General features: G+C 33.6%; 2 protein-coding genes and 1 long non-coding RNA gene across 6 annotated transcripts in view; 2 read left to right on the forward strand and 1 right to left on the reverse strand.

Moving 5' to 3' along the window:
• The window catches only part of LOC109336020 (serine/threonine protein phosphatase 2A 57 kDa regulatory subunit B' beta isoform-like), an 11,013-nt gene extending 7,556 nt beyond the window's left edge, over positions 1–3,457 (forward strand). The window contains exon 2 of the mRNA XM_019572350.1: positions 2,849–3,457. Coding sequence (XP_019427895.1) covers positions 2,849–3,151 — 303 coding nt within the window. The 3' untranslated portion in view covers positions 3,152–3,457. The remainder of the gene's footprint in view (positions 1–2,848) is intronic.
• Positions 1,386–2,165, reverse strand: LOC109336021. Its single transcript, XR_002106290.1, has 2 exons — positions 1,670–2,165; positions 1,386–1,503 (listed from the first exon to the last, which is right to left on the reverse strand). It is a non-coding gene; the product is annotated as an uncharacterized LOC109336021 (long non-coding RNA).
• On the forward strand, positions 6,593–20,880 carry LOC109336019. 4 transcript variants are annotated; one of them, XM_019572348.1, is made up of 16 exons: positions 6,594–7,028; positions 9,637–9,760; positions 9,871–9,923; positions 10,093–10,183; positions 10,836–11,884; positions 12,086–12,256; positions 12,812–12,937; positions 14,276–14,348; positions 14,646–14,691; positions 14,819–14,891; positions 15,371–15,436; positions 19,059–19,136; positions 19,220–19,392; positions 19,669–19,715; positions 20,009–20,246; positions 20,336–20,880. In XM_019572348.1, exons 1-16 carry the CDS (start codon positions 6,658–6,660, stop codon positions 20,692–20,694), a joined length of 3,138 nt encoding a protein of 1,045 aa, XP_019427893.1. In that variant the 5' UTR covers positions 6,594–6,657; the 3' UTR covers positions 20,695–20,880. The 4 variants fall into 4 exon arrangements, with proteins under 4 accessions (XP_019427890.1, XP_019427891.1, XP_019427893.1 ...); XM_019572345.1 differs by having other exon boundaries at positions 6,593–7,028; positions 10,836–12,256; XM_019572346.1 differs by lacking the exon at positions 15,371–15,436 and adding an exon at positions 16,962–17,027 and having other exon boundaries at positions 6,593–7,028; positions 10,836–12,256.

Here is a 22,299-nt window from a genome sequence, read left to right on the forward strand (position 1 = left end):
TGGGGAAAAGGGATCCAGGGATCCTTGTATGCTCTAATCTTGTAATTCTTCTTCTTTCTCTCTCAATTCAATAAAACCTAGAGCCCTGCCAAGAATTCAATTGATTTTGGCTTAGGGACATTTCCTTTCATTCTCTTTTCTTAACTAGTATACATATCAGTGTCTATCACTCATCTTTTGTTTTACTTCGGTCCAAAGATGAAGAGATGTTACTTCAATGTAATTATACATGATTATTAATTTTATAAAATTTTATAATTATATATTCATAGATAAAAACTATTAATTATGTATGAAATCACCCGGTTAAATTGGACGGTTTAACCGTTTAAACCAGTTAAACCTAATATGTGACATCTTCCAGTTTGACGCGTTTGGCTCGGTTTCATGACATTGCTTTCTGGGCACTCATTGATACTCATCAAAATGTTTTTTTGATACATCTCCAGACACCGAAACTAGTGAAACTACCATACAAGAGCATTTTAAGAGAGAGGGGGGAAACATAATACACAATAGGTCAAGCAGAAGAATGAAACAAAACATTTAATCTAGGAAGTGAAATTGTAAAGAGAGAGAGAGAAAATGACAAAACATGTATATTGTATAGAGAAGATAGAAGAAATGCATCTCCATGTTGATGTTCAAGTATTAAATGACATCAATATTATTCATATTTGTGGGCAATAAGCAATGTTTTTTAAAGACAATATCAATTTCAGTTTTTATTTAGTGATCTCTTTGGAGAATTGGAGTATGTTCTTTATTTTGAATTTCAGAATAACAATTATATGTTTATTATGTTTTATGAATTTATGTGCATATTTTATATGTATCCAAAACATATGCATCCTGATATTTTGAAGAATACGTGTGATACGTATCATATCCAATACTCGTATCCGTGGTTCATAGGGTAATGGCATATGCTTGGAATTTCAATGTTTATTTCCTATTGACTTGCATGTGATGAGTTTTTAAGAATTCCAGTAAAATTGTAATAATGGCATTTTCCGATTCCAGCAAATCTGAATATGCTTTTTGGTGATGAGTTGTTTGATAGGAGAAAGAAAACAACAACTACCAAGCCTTAATCCCACTAGGAGAAAAAAAAACAAAAAACCTTATATTTTGCCGGTGTCTATTATTATTGTCTTCAGATTCTGTATTTATATCTGACTTAATTGACTTCTGCCCATTCATACATGGAAATAGAAACGCAAACATAGACAGACATATGCATATGGTTTATGCACATACATGGATTTTAAATTCAGTTTTGTTCATCACCTTCAAACCTGATTGTGGGAATGGCAAAGTTTGACTAGAACTGAAATTAGTTTACTTATTATCTTAAGAACTTGTAAATGTGATATTGTGATTTATATCTTGTAAATTATACAAGCCCCAGGCAGAAAATAAAGATTACATTGGTCATGGCTTATGTGAGTGAATGCAATGTTAATAACTATAATAGGGAAGTTTTTTATATGCCTTACCACCCTTACATAGTATTTAAGAAATCTGAGTTATATTTTTGTTTCTTGTTACATTTTATAATTTATTTATGATGTTGTTATGGATATGTGACTATATTTTTTATGTGTGTAAAGTTGGAACTAACTTTGAAATTTCAGCAGTACTGAATGTAGTTTTTATAATCAGCTACCTACTTTTTTGGTCAAATGCAATGCGCTTCTTGATTTGAGAAACAGAACATTCCCCTCTGATTTAACACAACTATTGCAATGCGCAAACTAACATCCAAATCCAGGCATGTTTGGCGGTATGAGAGTCACATAACCCGTGTGCTGAAAATAAAACAAACAACTTAAAAATATAGAATAACTACTAAAGGACGTTTTTCTGGGAAGCTTTCCTTTGCTTTGTCAGTACATCATCGTGTATGACCTCTGCTTTTTCCTCAGTGATAGAGAAACGTGGCATTTTTCAACAGGACATTACCAGTTCTCATAAGCTCCTGCTCCCTGCATCATTTAAGATCTTTCTCTGTACAAACCCTTCCATAAAACACTTGAAATTTGGTATTTTGGGAAGATGATTACTGATTACACAAATTAGTGTTAGTAAACATATGCCTTCCAATTTCGAAAATTTTATGTTATCATCGAGCTTTGGGGCATTCTATTTATAGAGCCAAAATGGTGGTTATGAGGGCTCATTTTCGTCACTCTCACCCCCTTATGCATCTTTCGAGGAATAGATGCACAGATAGTGTATCTAAGAGTCAGTTGCAATCTTTAATTGGTCATGCTCTTGCTGTGTTTCTTTTAGTTTGGCACTCATTGGTTGAACTTTTTGGCAGAAATCATTGGATATTGATTATAATATTGTTCCTTTCTCATTTACATCTAGATAAAGAAAATAATTTTACCTTTCTCATTTTAATTTATTGGCATCTTATATTATGCTGACATTTTATGATTATCTCATTATCAAGAGTCTCGTCCTTCTAGGGATTAATGATCCTTTATGTTTTCTTCTCTTTAGTGGTCCCACTTTTGAGAGTTGCAAATGCTTTTTCTCTTGGTCAACAAAAAATTTCTTGATGCAAAGAATTGAACTATTATTATTAATATCACAGTCCTGTTATTAAATTTGAAGCACATTGTGAGCATAATTGCCAAAACAGGACTGTGATATTACCATGACCAACACCCCATACTCCTCCAAATCGCACTACTGTAACGAGTATAAATATGGTCTTTTTCAATATGACTGATGTGATCTTCTACAACTTCTCAAATTTTAACTATTACTGGTGTTATTCTTAATGGTTTAAATGCTCCTGTAGAATTCTTTGCTTAGACACACTTGTAATGCGCAGGTTGCAGAGCGAGCCCTCTTTTTATGGAATAATGAGCACATTGTGAGCTTAATTGCCCAAAACAGGACTGTGATATTACCAATAATATTTGAAGCCTTTGAGAAAAATATCCAAAGCCATTGGAACCAGGCGGTCCACGGTCTAACATTGAATGTACGGAAAATGTTCATGGAAATGGATGCTGAACTGTTTGAGGAGTGCCAGAGGCAGCACGCAGAGAAAGTGGCCAAAGCCAAAGATGTGGCTGAGCAACGGGAACTGAATTGGAAGAAATTGGCAGATGCAGCTGCACAGAATGGGTAGGAGGATATGGTCATATTTTAGTGTTCTTGTTAGTGAACTGAAAGTGTGAATTAAAGAGGTGAAGGTTGATAAATGTGTTCCTCTCCATTATGGTGCCATTATTTATTGGTTTCTTTTTTTTTTCAGCCTAATTTTTTCCCTGTTGTATCCTCATTTTATCTCAGTTTGTTAATCAACAATCTTAAGAAAGGGGTAGCTGATGAAACATATTGGAAGTTGTTGCCAATGTCTGCAAATTAAGAATGTTCTGTGAATTACTTTCTTGTATGATAATGATATGAAATTGGCCTGCACCCTTGCTTGAGAATCACATTAATTGCTGACCCTACAGAGGTAACAACCTCACTCCTCGTGTGTTGCCTCAACACCTTGCATGTTGGTGCCCTTCACGTTACCAGTAAAATTAGGTTGAAGAAGGTAACAACCTTATTCCAATCTCTTGCACATTTGTGGTTGACGGAGGTATCGGTGTACCTTGCTGGGTACCTTCCTCGACCTGAGTCACCTCGTGATCACTAATGACGATCATTGTATCAAATTGTGTATCACATTACTTGATATCATTGTAATATTATGGTTGCGATGATCTTTTCAACTGCGTCACCTCGTAATTGCAGTGTGATACAGGATCACGACGATGTAGTTGCATCAGTTTGTGACGCAATTGTGTTAGACCATTGTGGACCATATTAGACTCCATTAACTTTGAAAATAATATTTTAAATTACAAAAAGTTTCACATCATAACAGTGGCAGCAAGACTGGAATTGCCACTGCATTTCAAAATACTGATTCAAACACTGAAAGTTAAAGAGATTTTGAGTCTCTAACTATTGAATGAATTAGCTTATACTGAACAAAAATGCCCTGGCATATACTGATCTGGCCCATTTGACGGCTCCAGCTCTAGTGCTTTGATTGTAATAATCAACTTGCCAGATGGTGCAATCAGCAGAATGACTATGCTAGAAGGGGTGAGCAAGACCCGTCCTGACCCTTTGACCTGTTTCAATCAGATGATTTGGGGATAGGTTTGACCCGTCCAAATAAAAAAAATGATAGACCCAATTAAAAGGAACAGACCCGTCATAAAAAAGACGGGTTCGGGTGTATGTCTGAGTTATCCAGTCCGTCCATTATAGTTATATATCAAGAATAATTAAATAATTACATATTAATATTTATTATGTTCAGCCCACATAACTCAAATACTTACAAGCCTATGAATCTTGATTGATAGAAAACTTACTAATTTTTAGTTTTTGTGTACTTTATGTGAACTTCAGTTAAAGTTTCATTTTTGTATAAACTTTTGATACTTGACATGTGTTTTTTATCATTTATAATAACACTTTAGCTTATATTGATACTTGACAGTTTAAATTGTTCTGAAATTTTCAATGTCTTATATAATTTTCAGTCATGTGATTGTGATAGTTTTTAGTTTGAAATGATGCAATTTACGGTTTAATTTATTTACTGATGTATGTGGGATACAGACTTTAGTTGAGTTATATACAGATTGTGGTAATTTTGAGTGCGCATGATTAAATATTTGAGGGAAAAAATCTACGTTTGTCATTTTGTCCTTTTTTAACCCAGATTTGTCTATCTCTTGACCCATCTTATTTTGGACTCATCCCTCATTTGTCTCTCTCTTCAAATTCAAAAATTGACCCGATTAATAATTAGGGACGAGTAAAGGACATGCTTAACCCTTCTAACTCGTCTCACGCTCACCCCTAATACCGAGGTGCCAAACCACTGCTACATAACAAACGACTTCATGATATTGTTATGGCTGTATAAGGTTGCAACTTATATTAATTTAATTGCTTCGAAGTGATATACTTTTGTTTTGCAATAGAAGTTTAGTGAGGTGCAGAATGTTTAGTTTGGAGCATTAATTGATACAACTCTGTATCAACTGATACAAGTATTTAATGATATCGACAGAAAAATTGAGAAGTTAAAAGTAAATAGTTGCTCTAATTATTTGAGAAGTTAATAGTCCTAAGGGCTAAGCGTATTCTTAGTAGAAACTGAAATATGGTTGATTACTATGTTTTTAAAGTGTTATGCTTTTAAAATAGAGAGAAACATAACACTTTAAAAACAGAAGTATAAAACATATGAAAATGATGAAATATATGTTTATTCATTTGTTATTGTATCATTTATCATGTTTAATTATAGTTAAATATTAAAAAAATATAAATGAATTGTGACTAATGTATTAAATATATATAAATTTTTGTAATAATAATGCATAAATATTACACTCACGTAAAAAATACAATATTAATAAAAGTTATTATAAGTAATCAGTACAAACATTTGTTAATAAATGTTGCGATTGTTTTATGAAAAATGTTAAGAAGTGTTTTAATGAGTTTTCTTAAGAAAATTGATCTTCAATTTTATGGTTATTGAATTTAAGTCACTTTTTCAACTAAACTTTGATGCAATTGAGAAAACTCTATCATCAGCATTATTTATAGAGTGCTAAACTGCTAATGCAGTTTATATCAGAATATAAAAAAAATAGAAAAAATCTCATACAGTTTTGAATCCCTGTTTGATTCACATTAAGTTTCTTTTTATTTTTATTAAACATTTTTTAGGATAAAATTTTTTTTATTTATTTTTTATTTGATAATATTAGTGTCATCTTTACCAATTATGATCTTCTTTTTAATGACATGTGAAAGAAAAATGAAAAGAGGAATTGAGAAGCATGCAATAAAAATAGAATAAAATATTTCATCATACCAGAAATAAATTAATTCCATCGGCCACTAAAATCATGACATATGTCATATTTAATTATTTATCCATTTTCTACAAAAACAATTATAAAAACTAAAAAAGATAAGACATATATCATGATTTTAGTAACTAAATCGTTAGGAAAGGTAACTTATCTTCTGATATGAGAAAATATTTTATTCTCAATAAAAATATGATAAATATTCACATTCATTCTTATAAATTTTTTCGCTTGCCAATATCATTTCAAAAAATAAAAATCCTACTTATACTTAAAAATCACGGATATAAGTTAAAAGAATATCCAACTTAAAGATCGCAATCACCAGCACTGCCCCCACATCTCAAAACACCACTAGTCCAAAGCATCCCAAAATCTGTCTTCTTCTTCTACTTTGTTCAATTTATGTCAGCAATATAGAGTAATTAAAGTGAATCTGGAAGAGATTAGCTTTTTATTTTGATAAAAATATATTACTTGTATGCTTATGCATTTTAGTATTCCTAGTACATTGTATTGGGCGTAACAGTCTTAGATAAAGCCCAGAATTTCAGTGGGTCAAAAAGCCCACGACCCAGCCAGCACTTTTGTTCAACATCCCGCGTCACGAAGCAGAGTGGTTAAAAACGATGCGTTTTAATATTAATATAAAAAGAGCGTAACTGGCTGGTTTAGGGTTCGAATCCCAAATCTCCGAAGATTAAACAAATCATTCATCATTGATAGGATTATAGGAATGGAAGAAGAAGAAGAATTATGCATTGCTAAGTTATTTGACGTTGTAAAAAATAAGAAGAAATCAAATGCGAAAAAGAAGAACAAAACCAAGTCTGAGAAAGCAGTTACAGAGACAGTGGAATTGAAAGAAGCAGAAGCAGAGGATTCAGCTAGAGCAGTTGAAAACAATGAAGATGATGATGCTGTTGGGGTTGATGATGGTGATGGTGATGCTAGTTCCGGTGGAGTTAGGATTTCTCAATTTGATTACTCCGTTGATAATTACTTTCACTACTTGGACACCATTGCAAGGCTATGTGGTGAAAACGAAGATGAGGATTTTGAGCAGAGTGAGATTCAGAGAATATCTTCTTCAGTCACATTCTTGAGGTAATTTTGTTTTTATTTTTTATTATTGTTTCAGTTGAGTTTATCTGTTGCTGAAAATAATTATTCAGATGTAGTAGTAGTAATGATGTTTATGATATTTCCTGATTAGATAACCGTTTAACTACCGAATGAAGTCATAAGTGAATAAAATCTGACATATTTTGACATTACAGAACAAAACACATAGAGCATTTGGTTTTTTGGTGTATTCTGGAAACAGAACATAAGTGGTCAAAGCAGTAAAAATTAGAATATTTTAGTTCCAATGTAATGGACAGAACCAAACAGAACAGAATGTAACTTCTTGTTCTATGACCTATCCTGTTTCCGTGCACCAAACTGCTACTAACTTATTTAAAGCATTGAATCATAAGAATGGCTCAGGAAATCCAATACTTTGCAGTTGGTATAGTCAGAAACAGGAAGGGGGATTAATAAACTATAAGATAGCCAATTAGAAGAAAAGATACATGTAGAATAAATTCAACGAGTAGAGGAAGACTCGATAGACAACAGACTTAAGAGATAATACTCAAACTTCGTGCAGTATTCTTTTTATCGCCTTTCGTTGCCACTTCTCCTTTATTTGTAACCAACTTGGATAAGATGAGACTGATGTCATTACATTACCTCTCCTATTGAATGTGCCACATCATCAAGGTCCAAGGTAGGATAATAATGTGCTAGAGACATTCTGTGCTCATCTAAATACTTAGCTGTAAAGTGTAAAGTCTTCAGACATGCGAGGTCAACTATAGCACCATAATGAGGCCTATTTTATCAGTAACTAAGAACTAGTAATAGGAATCACAAACTAGATAATATGGATACGGCACTCCGATGAATATTAACAGAATAGTTCATGGAATTACGGAGTCAGTGAATTAAGAGTACAAAGAAGTGCTAGAAGTGAAATGGAGAAGAAAACAATACCAAAAGGAGTAAGAAGTAGAAGTAGAGGAAGAGGTTCCAGATTCAACTCAGATTATTTATGGCCCAACTGTCACACATTATTTGCATTTTATCCTCTCTCATGTTAGTTCTCTAGTGCCTTGGATTTGCTTCTCCTTCTTCATTTTGGCTTCTCTATTTTCAGCTCCTAATGCAGTAATGCCACATGGCATCAATTTTATGTATTAACTCTGTCTGCAATCATGGCAGTGATTTTACTGCTCAAGCAGTGTCCATTGTTAACCATTGGATTATTAATTTTTCATCTAATGACAGTCATTGGATCATGTCATTATTCACTTTCCCACTCGTGTTGCTTTGTGCATTACCTTAAGGTGGTGTGGAAAACTGAAAAACAATCCACATGGGTCGTGTCAGTTATTCACTTTCCCATTCAATTGTGTCCCTTACCCATCAGATTTCATCTAATGGCAGCCAATCGATTTGTGGTTATTCGCTTTCCACTCGAATTGCTTATTTGCTTGGTGCATAACCTTAAGGTGGTGGAGTAAACTGAAAAACAATCCACCAGAGTAAAGTCAGTATTCACTTTACCATTCACATTGTTTTGTGCCTTACCGTAAAACTAAAAAACAATCTACACTGTTCTATTAAAGTTTTCCTCCAAAAAATTCACTCTCTCTGTCTCTCATATGGGAATTGTTTTATGAATTTACTTTTTGTGATCCTGATTGCTTTTTTCAAGGAAAATTTCTTTTCGCATCTTACCAATGGTAAGGTGGCTGCTTAGTCACCAAGAGCATGCCTTCCTGGGTGTTGCACATCGAACTGTAAGGCTGCACACACACATCTACACTCCCCAGACCTCACTAGATGGGAAACTTGTGCACTGAGCCGACCTTTCTTATCTTACCCTTTTACATTTTTTGTTAAAGAACTTTCACATTTTACAGTTCAGTGTGTGTATTGATCAAGTGCTGATAATGTGAGGTTATAAGAACAATTGGTTTTCTCTTTCTCGCTTTAAATTTGAGGTTCAGGCATCAATTAGCTTATAATTTAGGTATTTGTGTTGTCTAGTTGCTAAAAGTATTATTTTGAATTTTTTAATTTTTGTTTTAAGATTGGATGAATTGTTTAGACCATAGGAAGTTGCTGTTCTGGACATTTCTCCTATATCTACCTGAGCAATTTCCATGCATGGTCCATTTTTCGGACAACATCAGTTCATCTATACATCGGATACATAATACATCATTTTTCATCTTCTTTATGTCTATTAACTTGAACCATCTCCCAACTTGATTATTTCTCTCAATTGGAGATATGTATGAAGAAGATAAGGAATTTAATTTTATGTTACAATTTTTTGGGTGCATGTGTCTTTTAATCTGCAATTTGAAAGTTTGTTTATTCTTATAATTTCCAATGTTGATATGAGGCATTTGCCGACAATGCAATAGGAGTTGCAACTTGCAAGATAGTATTGGAGAAGGTTGAGGTGGATATGAAACAAGGGATGAATGTTTTGCTGATTTGTATTGATTGAAATAAAATTGAGTAGAGAACTTTTAACATGTACCTTTTGACTATATTATTTGTCATGAAGGAGTAGGACCACTCATGTTGTTACTTATTATTTTTTTGACAATTCCAATCCTGTTATTTTATTTGATACTTCATACAAAATGTGCAGGAAATGGAGAGATTTTCAATATCCATCAAGAAGCATCAGGTTTGGTTACGGTCCTGGGAGCTCTGAGCGAGAAGATGTCAACACCATAAACTTGCCTCAATTTTCTTCTGCCACTGTTCCTACGGTACAAGCTGTTCATTATTAATATTTTCCTTATTGTTTTTTTGTTCAGGGCTCATCCTAGCAACATTAATTTCTGCAGAAAGTTTATAATCATTTGTGTTGTTTTCTTAGTATGATTTGCAAAAGGAGAATCGACTTGAGAATGCCAAATCTCAGGAGTCCAGGTATAGCTGAGATATTAGCCAATTGTACTGGTTTAATTCAATGACATTGCTATGTAGTAATAGTGCATTTAGTATTAATCATATAATGCTTATCTGTAAAAAATTATAAATTTGTCTATTGGTATTCATAATTCAACTTGACTAAACACTTCAAGTCTTGTTGGAGCAGAGACTTTGTGATGTATGTTGGAGGTCCTGTATGGGCATTAGATTGGTGTCCTCAGATGCATGAAAAGCCTGATTGTTCAATTAAATGTGAGGTACCTTCTATTGAGCCTTATTCTTAGTTCATTTTATTGTTTTACTCATGTCTTGGCACTTGGGAAGTCTTTGAAGTTTGAACAAGATCTAAATGGTGAATCTGTTTGTCTATCGGTTCTGATGTCTCTTATGTTAAAGGCAATTGCCTATTTGATGTTTCATGGTGTGGTTCGGTTGGAGAACTTACGGGTTTAGCACTATAGAATTGATGGTTGTGAACAACAGGTTTAGTGGTTGAACTAGGCTCAAGGTTATTGGAGTTGGATAGCAAATTTGTAATAAGGGTTCTTTGTTTATATAGGAAAATACTTTAGTGTATTCCACTCTCAAAACTAAAAGGCCCCACTGGCTACAAGAATAAATGGGGGCTCAAAGGGAAATCTTCCACTTTGCTATTTTGTGTTTTGAGCGTGGTTGATGCCACAGTGCCACAGACTCAATAGTTGTGGCATCACCATATTGAACTGTGACATGACACACATTAAGTTGTTTTATGGTGCTGATCCCTAGTAATTCGATACCATTATGCCTTTTCAGTGCAATTGACAAAAATTAAAAGTTTTCAGTTTTGCAATGTTCTACTTAATTATGTAGCTGCGCCTTGTCATTTGTTTGTCTAAAGTAGATGACCTTTTCTGATATTTGTTTTAGTTTATTGCTGTCGCTACTCATCCACCTGGCTCTTCGTATCACAAGATGGGTGCCCCACTTACTGGAAGAGGTGTCATACAAATATGGTGCCTTCTTAATATCAGGGAACAAAATGAAGATGTATTTCCTCTCACAGAGAAGAGGAGGAAAACAACTAAAAAAGGTGGAGGCACGGATGACAAATCAACACAAATAAAGAGGCCTAGAGGAAGACCTAGAAAGAATCCAATACAAGTACCGGTGGATGATATGAATTGTGAGACTCAAAATGTGCTACCGCTTGATATTAAATTTCCAGAAGATTCTGCTGAGTTTCCTACTCCCGATGGAAATCTTGAACACAATGAAAAAATATGTTCTCTCACAGAGAAGAGGGAAAACCCCCCGAAAAAAGGTGGAGGTAAAAATGACAAATCTATACAAATAAAGAAGCCTAGAGGAAGACCTAGAAAGAATTCAATAGAAGTACCAGTGGATGATATGAATTGCGAGGCACAAAATGTGCTACCTCTTGAGGTTAAATTTCCAGAAGATTCTGCTGAGTTACCTACTCCAGATGGGAATCTTGAACACAATGAAGTATGTTCCCTCACAAAGAAGAGGAAAAAAAGACATGAAAAAGGTGGAGTCACAAATGACAAATCAACAGAAATAAACAAGCCTAGACTCAGGCCTAGAAAGAATCCAGTAAAAGTACCTGTGGATGATATAAATTGTGAGACCCAGGATGTGCTAGATTTTGATGTTCAATTTCCAGAAGATTCTGTGGAGTTTTATACTACAGATGGGGATTCAGAAACAAGTGAGGAAATATTTTATACTACTACACACAAGAGAAAAAAAGGGCCTAAAAAAAATGAAGCCACAAGTGAAAAGTCAGGGCAAATACAGAGGCCTAAGGGAAGATCTAAACAGAATTCAAATGAAGTAATAGCAGTTGATACAAAATGTAAGAACCAATCTGTGCAAGCTCTTGCTGTTCAAGTCCTACAAGATTCAGCTGAATTTATATCTCCAGATTTGGCTAATGGCTGTTGCAATAAGAATGCTTCCCTACAAAATTCTGTTGCAGAGCAAAAGCATGCCAAGACAGCTGCTTCTGCATGCAGTACTAGATCAGAAACTCCTATTAAAAGCAGGTTGATAAATAATTTTAGGAAACAGAGTCATATCCAAGATATAGGTCAGACATTAGTGAATGAGGCAAATCATCAACCTCCTTGTAGCTCTGAATTGGGTCCTCTAGCAGGTTCTCATTCTATTCCAGCCGAAGTAACTTTGCCAAGAGTTGTGTCATGCCTAGCTCATAATGGAAAGGTCGCGTGGGATGTGAAATGGCGACCTCCTAATATGTCTGATTCCTTATTTAAGTACCGAATGGGCTATCTTGCTGTCTTGTTGGGAAATGGGTCCCTGGAAGTGTAAGATGTCTTAAGCCTATTCTCCTTTTGATATTGATATTCTTTATGGTACTTTTATGATTGCCTTCTGTTGTGTACATTTGGTTGACTATGCTTATGTTATTTTTAAATAATAAAAGATATTATTAGATGAGAAGATAATAGTACAAAAGAAGAGAATAAGACATGTTTATATCTTGCTGACTATGTTTATGTGTTGCTACTGACTTTTCATCTTTACTAGATTTGAGGTATTTTAAATTTGGATATTTTGAATTTTAAAGTAAATACAATTCTGGATATTATAGCTTAAGAGTTGTACCATTTCAACCTCTTCATTACTGAATTGGCCACTCACTATTTAATTTAATAGTTTCCTGTGTTGTTCCAATTGATAATACTGGTCCTTTTGGATTGCCAATCTGATTCCTATTCTCAGTTAAGCAAGTTTCTTTTATCAAGTGTCAGTGGTTTTGAGGAACTTTTTTGACTTAGCTATAGAGTCTAAGATTTATCTTAAAACTGTTAGCTGAATGTCTTTTGTTGCTGTTGCTTCATTCTACCTATCAATTGCAGCTGGGAGGTTCCTCTTCCTCGTGTCTTGAGAGCAATTTATATACATGGAGAGGGCAATGATCCACGTTTTATAAAATTGCAGCCTGTATTTAAATGCTCCCTATTGAAGCGTGGCGGCTTACAAAGGTATGCTTCCCCCTCCATTGTCTAGGGTGTTGTGACCTACCTATATTCTTTTTGAACAAGATCAATCACTGAAGAAAAGATTCATGAATATATTTTATCTAATATCACTTGTGTTTGTTTGATAGTTAAATCAACAAATTCAAAGTAAAAATAAGTTATTTAATGAAAAATGAATAAACAAAGTTTATCAATAAAGATGTACTTGTTTTTTAGAAGACATGCTTATCAATAAGTAAAGATGTAATTATTTGCATACAATTTTTTGTCAATTTTCTTCAAATTTTGCAGGTTAATTAGATTTAGTTTGTACATTTTGCTGTGATTTTTTTAAGCATTTTCTATATATCTAAAAATAATACAATTATTTTATAAAATTTGAAGATATTATTTGTAGCCCTAAGTGCACTTATCGTAATGCTTGGTTTTCATTTATCATTAGTGCAAACTCAAGGTAATAGATTGAAGACAATGGTATTGTTATCATATATGTTTTTTTTGTGTTTTTTACAAAAAAAAATATTTTTGATATATCAATTTGTATATTATACCCAATTTCAAAATAATGGTATGGGACTTTAATTCAGGTTTTGATTGAGCATGTTTCTTTGTTTTCTTCACGGATAGGAGTATTTGGGTGATTTTTGCATGTGAGTAATATTATTCTTGGTGTTGTTGGTGCAATGTCATCCAGGTTAAGGTTGAAAACTAAACTGTACCTCACCCATTTAGATCTGTATTTAGAGTTTTGTAATGTCATCCAGGTTGTAATTCCTATTAGATCTGTACCTCACCCATTTTGCTCTAAAGTAACTTGAGCTACACTCTACCATAATACATAATGAAATCAAGAATCAATTATTATAGAAAAGCTGCATTGGTTAAAGTTAACCATAATAACAAGGTTCCTTCATTTAAATTTATTTTGGTTCAAGTTATGTTAACTTATTTCTTTTTTAGGGAATAATAAATTTCAGATTGTCAACAATTGTGCATTGCAAGAGTTATACCTGTGATGTGTCAGTGAAAATGCTATGTTTTATTGACTTTGTTATGCATAGAAATATATAATAAATATGCATTTTAAAAGAACTTGCTATATTAGCTTTGTTGCTGAATTAAAACTTGCTATTTAGAATATCGTTCATTGTGCACTGGAGAATCTTAAAAGCTGGAATAAGTAAAATAAGATGGTCTGTTGGACTTGTGTTATTGACTTGTTGGCTTTTGCTGGCTAAATTCATCAGCTGCATAATGCTATTGAACTTACATGATGCTGTTTATGTGTTTTTTCTTTGTCCGGTAATGTGATTTAATCTTCTCTATTGTTTTATCTCACAGCATACCACTGACACTGGAGTGGTCGGTTACGCCCCCTCATGACTATTTACTTGTTGGCTGCCATGATGGAACGGTATACTTTTGATACAATTATCTTCAATTTTTATGTTTTACTTTTTGTAAATGTAAACTTATCTATCTTAATTAATTAGAAGTATACTTGTGTATTAACTTTCATTAAGATGGAAAAAGGGAGAAAGCGTCTTGGTTTCTTTTTCATAATTTTTACTTTCTTCTTCTTGGTGTAATAATTGTGTATTTATAATTTATTTTGTTTCTCAGTAACATTGTTCTGTTAAATTTTATATCTTGTCATCTGAATTTTTTTCACATTATATATCACTACTAATATGATTTGCTTTATATTTAGGTTGCTTTGTGGAAATTCTCTAAGAATGCTTCATCTAAATGTGATGGTAATTTTTTTGTTACCTGATGTTTGTCTCATGTTTACCTATTTGGTTGTTAGCGAAAGGAGCTGTGTAAAAAAACTGATTTTACCTGGTAAATGTTACTTGTCTACTAACTCAGTTATTTGTGCAGATACAAAGCCTATACTTTGTTTTGGTGCAGATACAGTTCCGATTAGAGCAGTTGCATGGGCTCCATTTGATGGGTTAGTGATTATTGAACCTTTTGAGCCAAGGCTTGTCCGGTGATTGAATTGAATGTTTCTCTTTATAGGAATTCTGAGGAATTAAATTATGTATATACTATAAGGAAGTGTGCAGAATATATTTATAACTTTCACTTCTCGTTCTCCCTCTTTGCTAAACAAAAGCTGTTCTAATAGATAGTCCAGCTACAAAATAATCTTAATGGTCTTTCACATAATTTGTGAAATTTTATTCCTTATTATATGTATGTGTACTTTTGAAATCACTGTTGAGATTGATTATTCATTTTTTGTTTGATTTTGCCCAGAGGATATTAATTGGCATTCATATAACTCCCTTCATTCCTTCTTAATCAGACCTTTTCCTATTATCCCAGAAAATAGCAGATACATTTGAATTAACCCATATATACGTCCTCTGTCCATTTTTTACCATCATAATGTTAAATGCGGTATTTGATTTTGTAATAATTTTTCAGTGATCCAGAGAGCTCTAATATAATAGTAACTGCTGGACATGAACGCCTTAAGTTCTGGGACCTACGGTGAGTGTTTTTTTATTTTTAGTTTTTTCATTGTTTACTTTTTCTTTTTTGTTCACTTTAACATCAATCTTTAAATGGTTACGTTGCTAATCATCTTAGAATATAATTTATATGCTACAACGAACATGAGTTTTGAATTGTGCAATGTTATAAAAATGTTATAAACCTGGTCTCTTCACCTGTGTGTGTGTGCCTTATGTGCCATCTGGAGCCAACCAAAACACCAGAACACCCAACCTAGCATTAAGTGACCCTTAAGAACCAAAGAAACAAAGGATAACAATTCATTGGGTTTCCTGAGTTCCCTTTACAAGCTCTCCTTGGAAAAGAAAACATCTATGCAGGCTTCTCATTATGGTTTAGCATATCTACTGACAAGGTTATCACCTTTTCATTTTTTATTTTGTGTGTACTTGTCCCTTTCATTGTGGATTTACTTGTTTGGCATTTTTGGAGAGTGCTGGGTTTAGAACTGTTAAGTAATTAACCTTGGTCTTTTTGAAGGTTTTTGGAGAGTGCCGGATTTATTCTAATTTGGTTTCAAAGCCTGTTACATTACTGGGCCACCTGCAAATTTGCATTCTTATAAACTTTGTGCAGCATATATCCAGGCTTGGGCGTGAGGGGTGTGTTGTGTCAAAATATCACATCGGTTAGATATATCAACAAAAATTCATTTATAATGACTTGGTTAAACCACCCCGCTTTTGGACTGGAGTTAGTAATTATTCTAAATTTCTAGTAAGATCCGTCCTGTTTCTTTTTAGTAGTCTCTATAGTTTTGGGAGAAGGAAAGGAGTCAAATTCTTGTTGCAATGTACAACCTGACACTTTTTGTGTGTTGTTGTGTGTTGGTTTTGAACAAATCTTTGTCTCATGTTTACCTATTTGGTTGTTAGCGAAAGGAGCTGTGTAAAAAAACTGATTTTACCTGGTAAATGTTACTTGTCTACTAACTCAGTTATTTGTGCAGATACAAAGCCTATACTTTGTTTTGGTGCAGATACAGTTCCGATTAGAGCAGTTGCATGGGCTCCATTTGATGGGTTAGTGATTATTGAACCTTTTGAGCCAAGGCTTGTCCGGTGATTGAATTGAATGTTTCTCTTTATAGGAATTCTGAGGAATTAAATTATGTATATACTATAAGGAAGTGTGCAGAATATATTTATAACTTTCACTTCTCGTTCTCCCTCTTTGCTAAACAAAAGCTGTTCTAATAGATAGTCCAGCTACAAAATAATCTTAATGGTCTTTCACATAATTTGTGAAATTTTATTCCTTATTATATGTATGTGTACTTTTGAAATCACTGTTGAGATTGATTATTCATTTTTTGTTTGATTTTGCCCAGAGGATATTAATTGGCATTCATATAACTCCCTTCATTCCTTCTTAATCAGACCTTTTCCTATTATCCCAGAAAATAGCAGATACATTTGAATTAACCCATATATACGTCCTCTGTCCATTTTTTACCATCATAATGTTAAATGCGGTATTTGATTTTGTAATAATTTTTCAGTGATCCAGAGAGCTCTAATATAATAGTAACTGCTGGACATGAACGCCTTAAGTTCTGGGACCTACGGTGAGTGTTTTTTTATTTTTAGTTTTTTCATTGTTTACTTTTTCTTTTTTGTTCACTTTAACATCAATCTTTAAATGGTTACGTTGCTAATCATCTTAGAATATAATTTATATGCTACAACGAACATGAGTTTTGAATTGTGCAATGTTATAAAAATGTTATAAACCTGGTCTCTTCACCTGTGTGTGTGTGCCTTATGTGCCATCTGGAGCCAACCAAAACACCAGAACACCCAACCTAGCATTAAGTGACCCTTAAGAACCAAAGAAACAAAGGATAACAATTCATTGGGTTTCCTGAGTTCCCTTTACAAGCTCTCCTTGGAAAAGAAAACATCTATGCAGGCTTCTCATTATGGTTTAGCATATCTACTGACAAGGTTATCACCTTTTCATTTTTTATTTTGTGTGTACTTGTCCCTTTCATTGTGGATTTACTTGTTTGGCATTTTTGGAGAGTGCTGGGTTTAGAACTGTTAAGTAATTAACCTTGGTCTTTTTGAAGGTTTTTGGAGAGTGCCGGATTTATTCTAATTTGGTTTCAAAGCCTGTTACATTACTGGGCCACCTGCAAATTTGCATTCTTATAAACTTTGTGCAGCATATATCCAGGCTTGGGCGTGAGGGGTGTGTTGTGTCAAAATATCACATCGGTTAGATATATCAACAAAAATTCATTTATAATGACTTGGTTAAACCACCCCGCTTTTGGACTGGAGTTAGTAATTATTCTAAATTTCTAGTAAGATCCGTCCTGTTTCTTTTTAGTAGTCTCTATAGTTTTGGGAGAAGGAAAGGAGTCAAATTCTTGTTGCAATGTACAACCTGACACTTTTTGTGTGTTGTTGTGTGTTGGTTTTGAACAAATCTGTGAAAGATTGTATCTTATTCTGTACAAATCTCATATGAGAGGTTACAATATATACAAGGAGGGAATAAAATCAAAATCCCTAAAAATTAGCTAATATTCATAGCTAATAAACAAGAAACTAATCACAATAAGTGTAATTGATTTAAATCCAAATTAATCCCACATAATTGGGATTTTGTTTGTCCAACAGGTTTGGCCATATCTGGCATCTTTAAAGAGACTTCTTTTGGATAATGTTGACAGATGGGCACCCTTCATTGATGTTTTCTGTTCATTTTATTTGTTCTTATTCTTAGTTTATAATAATAAATTAATAGTGATGATGATGAATGCTTGTGTAACATTACATTACTATATTGCGTCATTGTGAATTAAAACCAATGGTGCTTATATTATTTGCCCCTGTGCTATTGGAGTGCATGAGAATTTTACCTAGTGGGTATGGGGAGGATAGATGTATACAGTCTTACCCCACGAGTCGAGAGGTTGTTTCCAGGATTTGAATATGTGACCTCTTGGTCACTAAGCAACGACCTTACCGTTGTATCGAGGCTCACCCTTTTAGCATAAATAATTTAATTCTATTTAATTTTTTTGGCTGGATTTGGCCCGTTGCCAAAAATTGTCTGGTTATAAGTAAGGGCGGCGTAGTGCATGAGCCTTCCAACCAGTAAGGAAGGTAGATGTACGTAGCCTTACTTTCGCAAGCAAAGAGGTTATTTCTATGATTTGAACCCATGATCTTCATGTCACAAGGCACGCGACCTTATTGTTGCACCGAACCTAGCTGTGTGGCTTTGCAAACTTTCCTAGTTTTTACTAACTGTATAGCTCCTCTTTAGATTTCAGAGCAAGCAATGATAGAAGATAGATCTGTCTTTTTAATCTTGCATCCTTGAGAATTTGATCTCACTTATTCGCCTGCATTCATAAGGTTAGACTTGCATAATAAGTCAATACTAGAGGCAATATTTCTCTCTTTCATCTGCATGTGCATGTGAATTTAGTTTTTTCCTTGACTAGAGTAGACAAATACTGATATCCCATCATGTTGAAGTGTATGATCTCTTGTTTATATGTAGCAGATCGATTACCATTAGCCTTAGAGTTTGTTAAAGTTGTTTGCAATGGTTTGATTTATGGATAAAAATTTATGTGTAGTAATCCATTTCGTCCTTTGAGGAACCTCCATGCTGCACCAAGAATCATATACAGTCTGGATTGGCTTTCAAAACCAAGGTAATCCATGATTTTGACTGGATCAAGTGCATTAGAAGCTCATTATTATGATTCACCATGTTATTTTGTTTATACTTTTGTAGTTGCATCATTATGTCTTTTGAGGACGGAGCAATGAGAACCATTAGCTTATCGCAGGCTGCAAATGACCTCCCCGTCAGCGGAAAAATATACACTGGAAAAAAACAACCAGGGTTGCACACTACTATTTATTCTTCTTTTGCCATATGGAGTGTTCAAGTGTCACGTATAACAGGTACTTGTTAGGGCACTGCTTCATTGACATACTGACATTATCATTACTGAATCTTACTACTTCATTAGAAAATAACTAGTCATGGAAAAACTTATGCTATTATTCGTACCTGTAAGAAGGAATATCTACGAAATACTGTTAGTTTTACTGTGCAAACAATCTATCCATTAATAATAATTTTGCCACTATTAAGTTTTCTAAATATCATGATGAGCAACTTAAACAATTTATTACCATTGTATTAGCTAAATGATAGGTTTTACTTTATTTTGTTAGGCATGGTTGCATATTGCGGTGCAGATGGTACTGTCTTCCGTTTTCAGGTTAGTTAATATTGGAGATATCACCTGCCATTGCCTGCACCTCTATTTTCCTTCATGTTTGTTTCATCATGTTCTGCATGCTCTTTTATATTGGCACAATGATGGCAACAAGGTTTGAACTTATTAGGCTCTATAACCTCATGCAAACTATTCAAACTCCTCAGTACTAGCCCAATCCTAGTGGCTTATAACTGCAATGGTGCAATCCTTTTGATTATGACCACCCACTCCCCTTTCCCCAACTCAACCAAAAAACAAAATATTAAAACTGACCTTTGTTTTGATGTATGCAGCTTACAAGTAAAGCAGTGGAGAAAGATAATTCTCCCCGGAATCGAGCCCCATCCTTCCTCTGTGGGTCAGTGACTGAGGAAGAATCAACTCTGATTATCAGTACTCCAGTATCACATGATCCTTTCCCGTTGAAGTCATGTGAAAGGAGTCGACGTCCTGCTGAATCTTTCCGAGAATTATTATCCAAAACAAATAATCAGATTGCAAAAGCTTCTAATTCTGATTCTCGGACTTTAGGTCAGCCTTGCTCATTATGATGTGATACTAATATAGATTAGCTTCCATAGTATCTCGTGATATTTTATCCCATGTTCTATTTCTTGCAGCCCTCTCTAATGGCGATGGTTTGGATTTGGAATCTGAATCTGAAGAAGCATTGTCTTCCCGGGAGAAGCCCAAAAGACCAAAGTTGATTCATAGCAACAAGGAAAAACCAGTAGAAAACCAAGGTCTAATTTGCAGAGATGATGTGTCAACAAGTACTCCCGGGGTTGATAACGAAGAGTCAAATTTGAGCAATATACCCGAAGTCTTTCCTTCAAAAATGGTAGCATTACATAAAGTGAGATGGAACATGAACAAGGGTAGTGAGAGATGGTTGTGCTCTGGGGGAGCTGGTGGAGTTGTACGTTGTCAGAAGATTGTTTTATCTGATATTGATAGGCAATGGGCCTTGAAGAGATGATAGAAATTTTAACTATGTAAGTTTGGTAATATCAGGTCTAAGTTAGAATCAGATCACACTAAAAAAGTCTAGGTCTGTAACATATTTCCACTTCATTACAAAATGCAGCACATTCTGTTGTGAAAAAGTCCATCCTTTGTAATTTAAGTGGGTAGAGTTGAAAAGAAAGGGTCATGTTCGTTTAAACATGTTGGTAGTTGAAAATGCATGTGTAAATATATTTAACTTTTTGTTTATGATACTATGACATTTAGTTAAGTTGAACTCCCTTACTCCTTTTTAATTCCTACATTTTTCTAATATGGACCAAATGTAATGGTAGAGCAACCACAATGATTGTTCTTATGAAATAAAGAACATTTTTACTCTGTTCTTTACTATGTCATTTTTATTTTCTGATTTTTGTTCTTAACAATTCTTGGTTGTTTTTAGCGAAAGTGAGGAGAGAAATAGATGTTGTGAGAAAAAAGTAGATGTGTGATTTATGTAAGAATAAGAATGATGTTTATTAGTGATAAAAGAATATATGTTGTTATTATTTTATGAAGATGTTCTTACTCTCAAAATAAGTATTTAGAACTCTAAAAAACTAACAAACTCTTCATATATTGAAATGTACAATTGCCAAAGAATCATGTATATAGCAATGTATTTGACTTAAACAAAGAAAATTTTCATATTATGAAGAGACACGGAGAGCCAACCTTCCACAGATCAATCCTTTCTTACTAACCTCCTCTCCCTGATAGAACCCTGAAACCCTTATTACTTTGTTTCTGCTGACGTGTCAGGATTTTATTTTGTATGTGATTTTGGTGCTTCATTGAAATTACACAAATTACCCATTTCTTTTTTAAATCTATATAAATCACCCTAATTATACATATATATCACACTTACTACCTATGTAGGAGTGATAAGTATAATCTCCTAAATAAAATTGTAATAAATATAATTAAGTTAAACAAAATATGTTATTTTGTGGATACAAGTTCAAATAGTATTTCTTACAATAAATCTAAATCTTCTGTACCAAAAGTTTTATATGCTTCTATATCAACCCAATAATGTTTTGTCAAATACATGAATGTATTAGTATGACAATTAATGATAAATTAAATGATGTGTTTTATTTATTACTAGGCAAGATCCTATTGAGTTGATATAGAGGAATAAAAAACTTTTGGTATAGAGGATTTGGATTCATTTAGGAGTGGTTTACATAAGTACAAAAAAAATATGGGTGATTTGTGTAATTTCATTAAATGTAATTTACTCTTTTTACATCATTTTCATCCATGCTATTGGGAAAGCTCAAACCATGGGGTGAGCTGTGGTCCTGGCATTGTTAGGCTTTGGTGTGAGAAAAAAAATTGGACCTACTAATTTAACTATATAAAACTTCAAATAATTTAATTATGCAATACTTTCAAAATAAAATTTGAACAATGTTAAACAAATGTGAGAACCCAATATATACTTTTTTTTAGACTCAATTATGTTATTTATTAGAGCCTTGAGTGTAAAATATTTTTATGGGATCATCTTCTTAATGATGATTAAACTGTGTAATACTTTTTTTTTTACTTCAGGTCAAACTAGTAT

This window comes from Lupinus angustifolius, chromosome LG20 (assembly GCF_001865875.1).
Source record: "Lupinus angustifolius cultivar Tanjil chromosome LG20, LupAngTanjil_v1.0, whole genome shotgun sequence".
Lineage (NCBI taxonomy): Eukaryota > Viridiplantae > Streptophyta > Magnoliopsida > Fabales > Fabaceae > Lupinus > Lupinus angustifolius.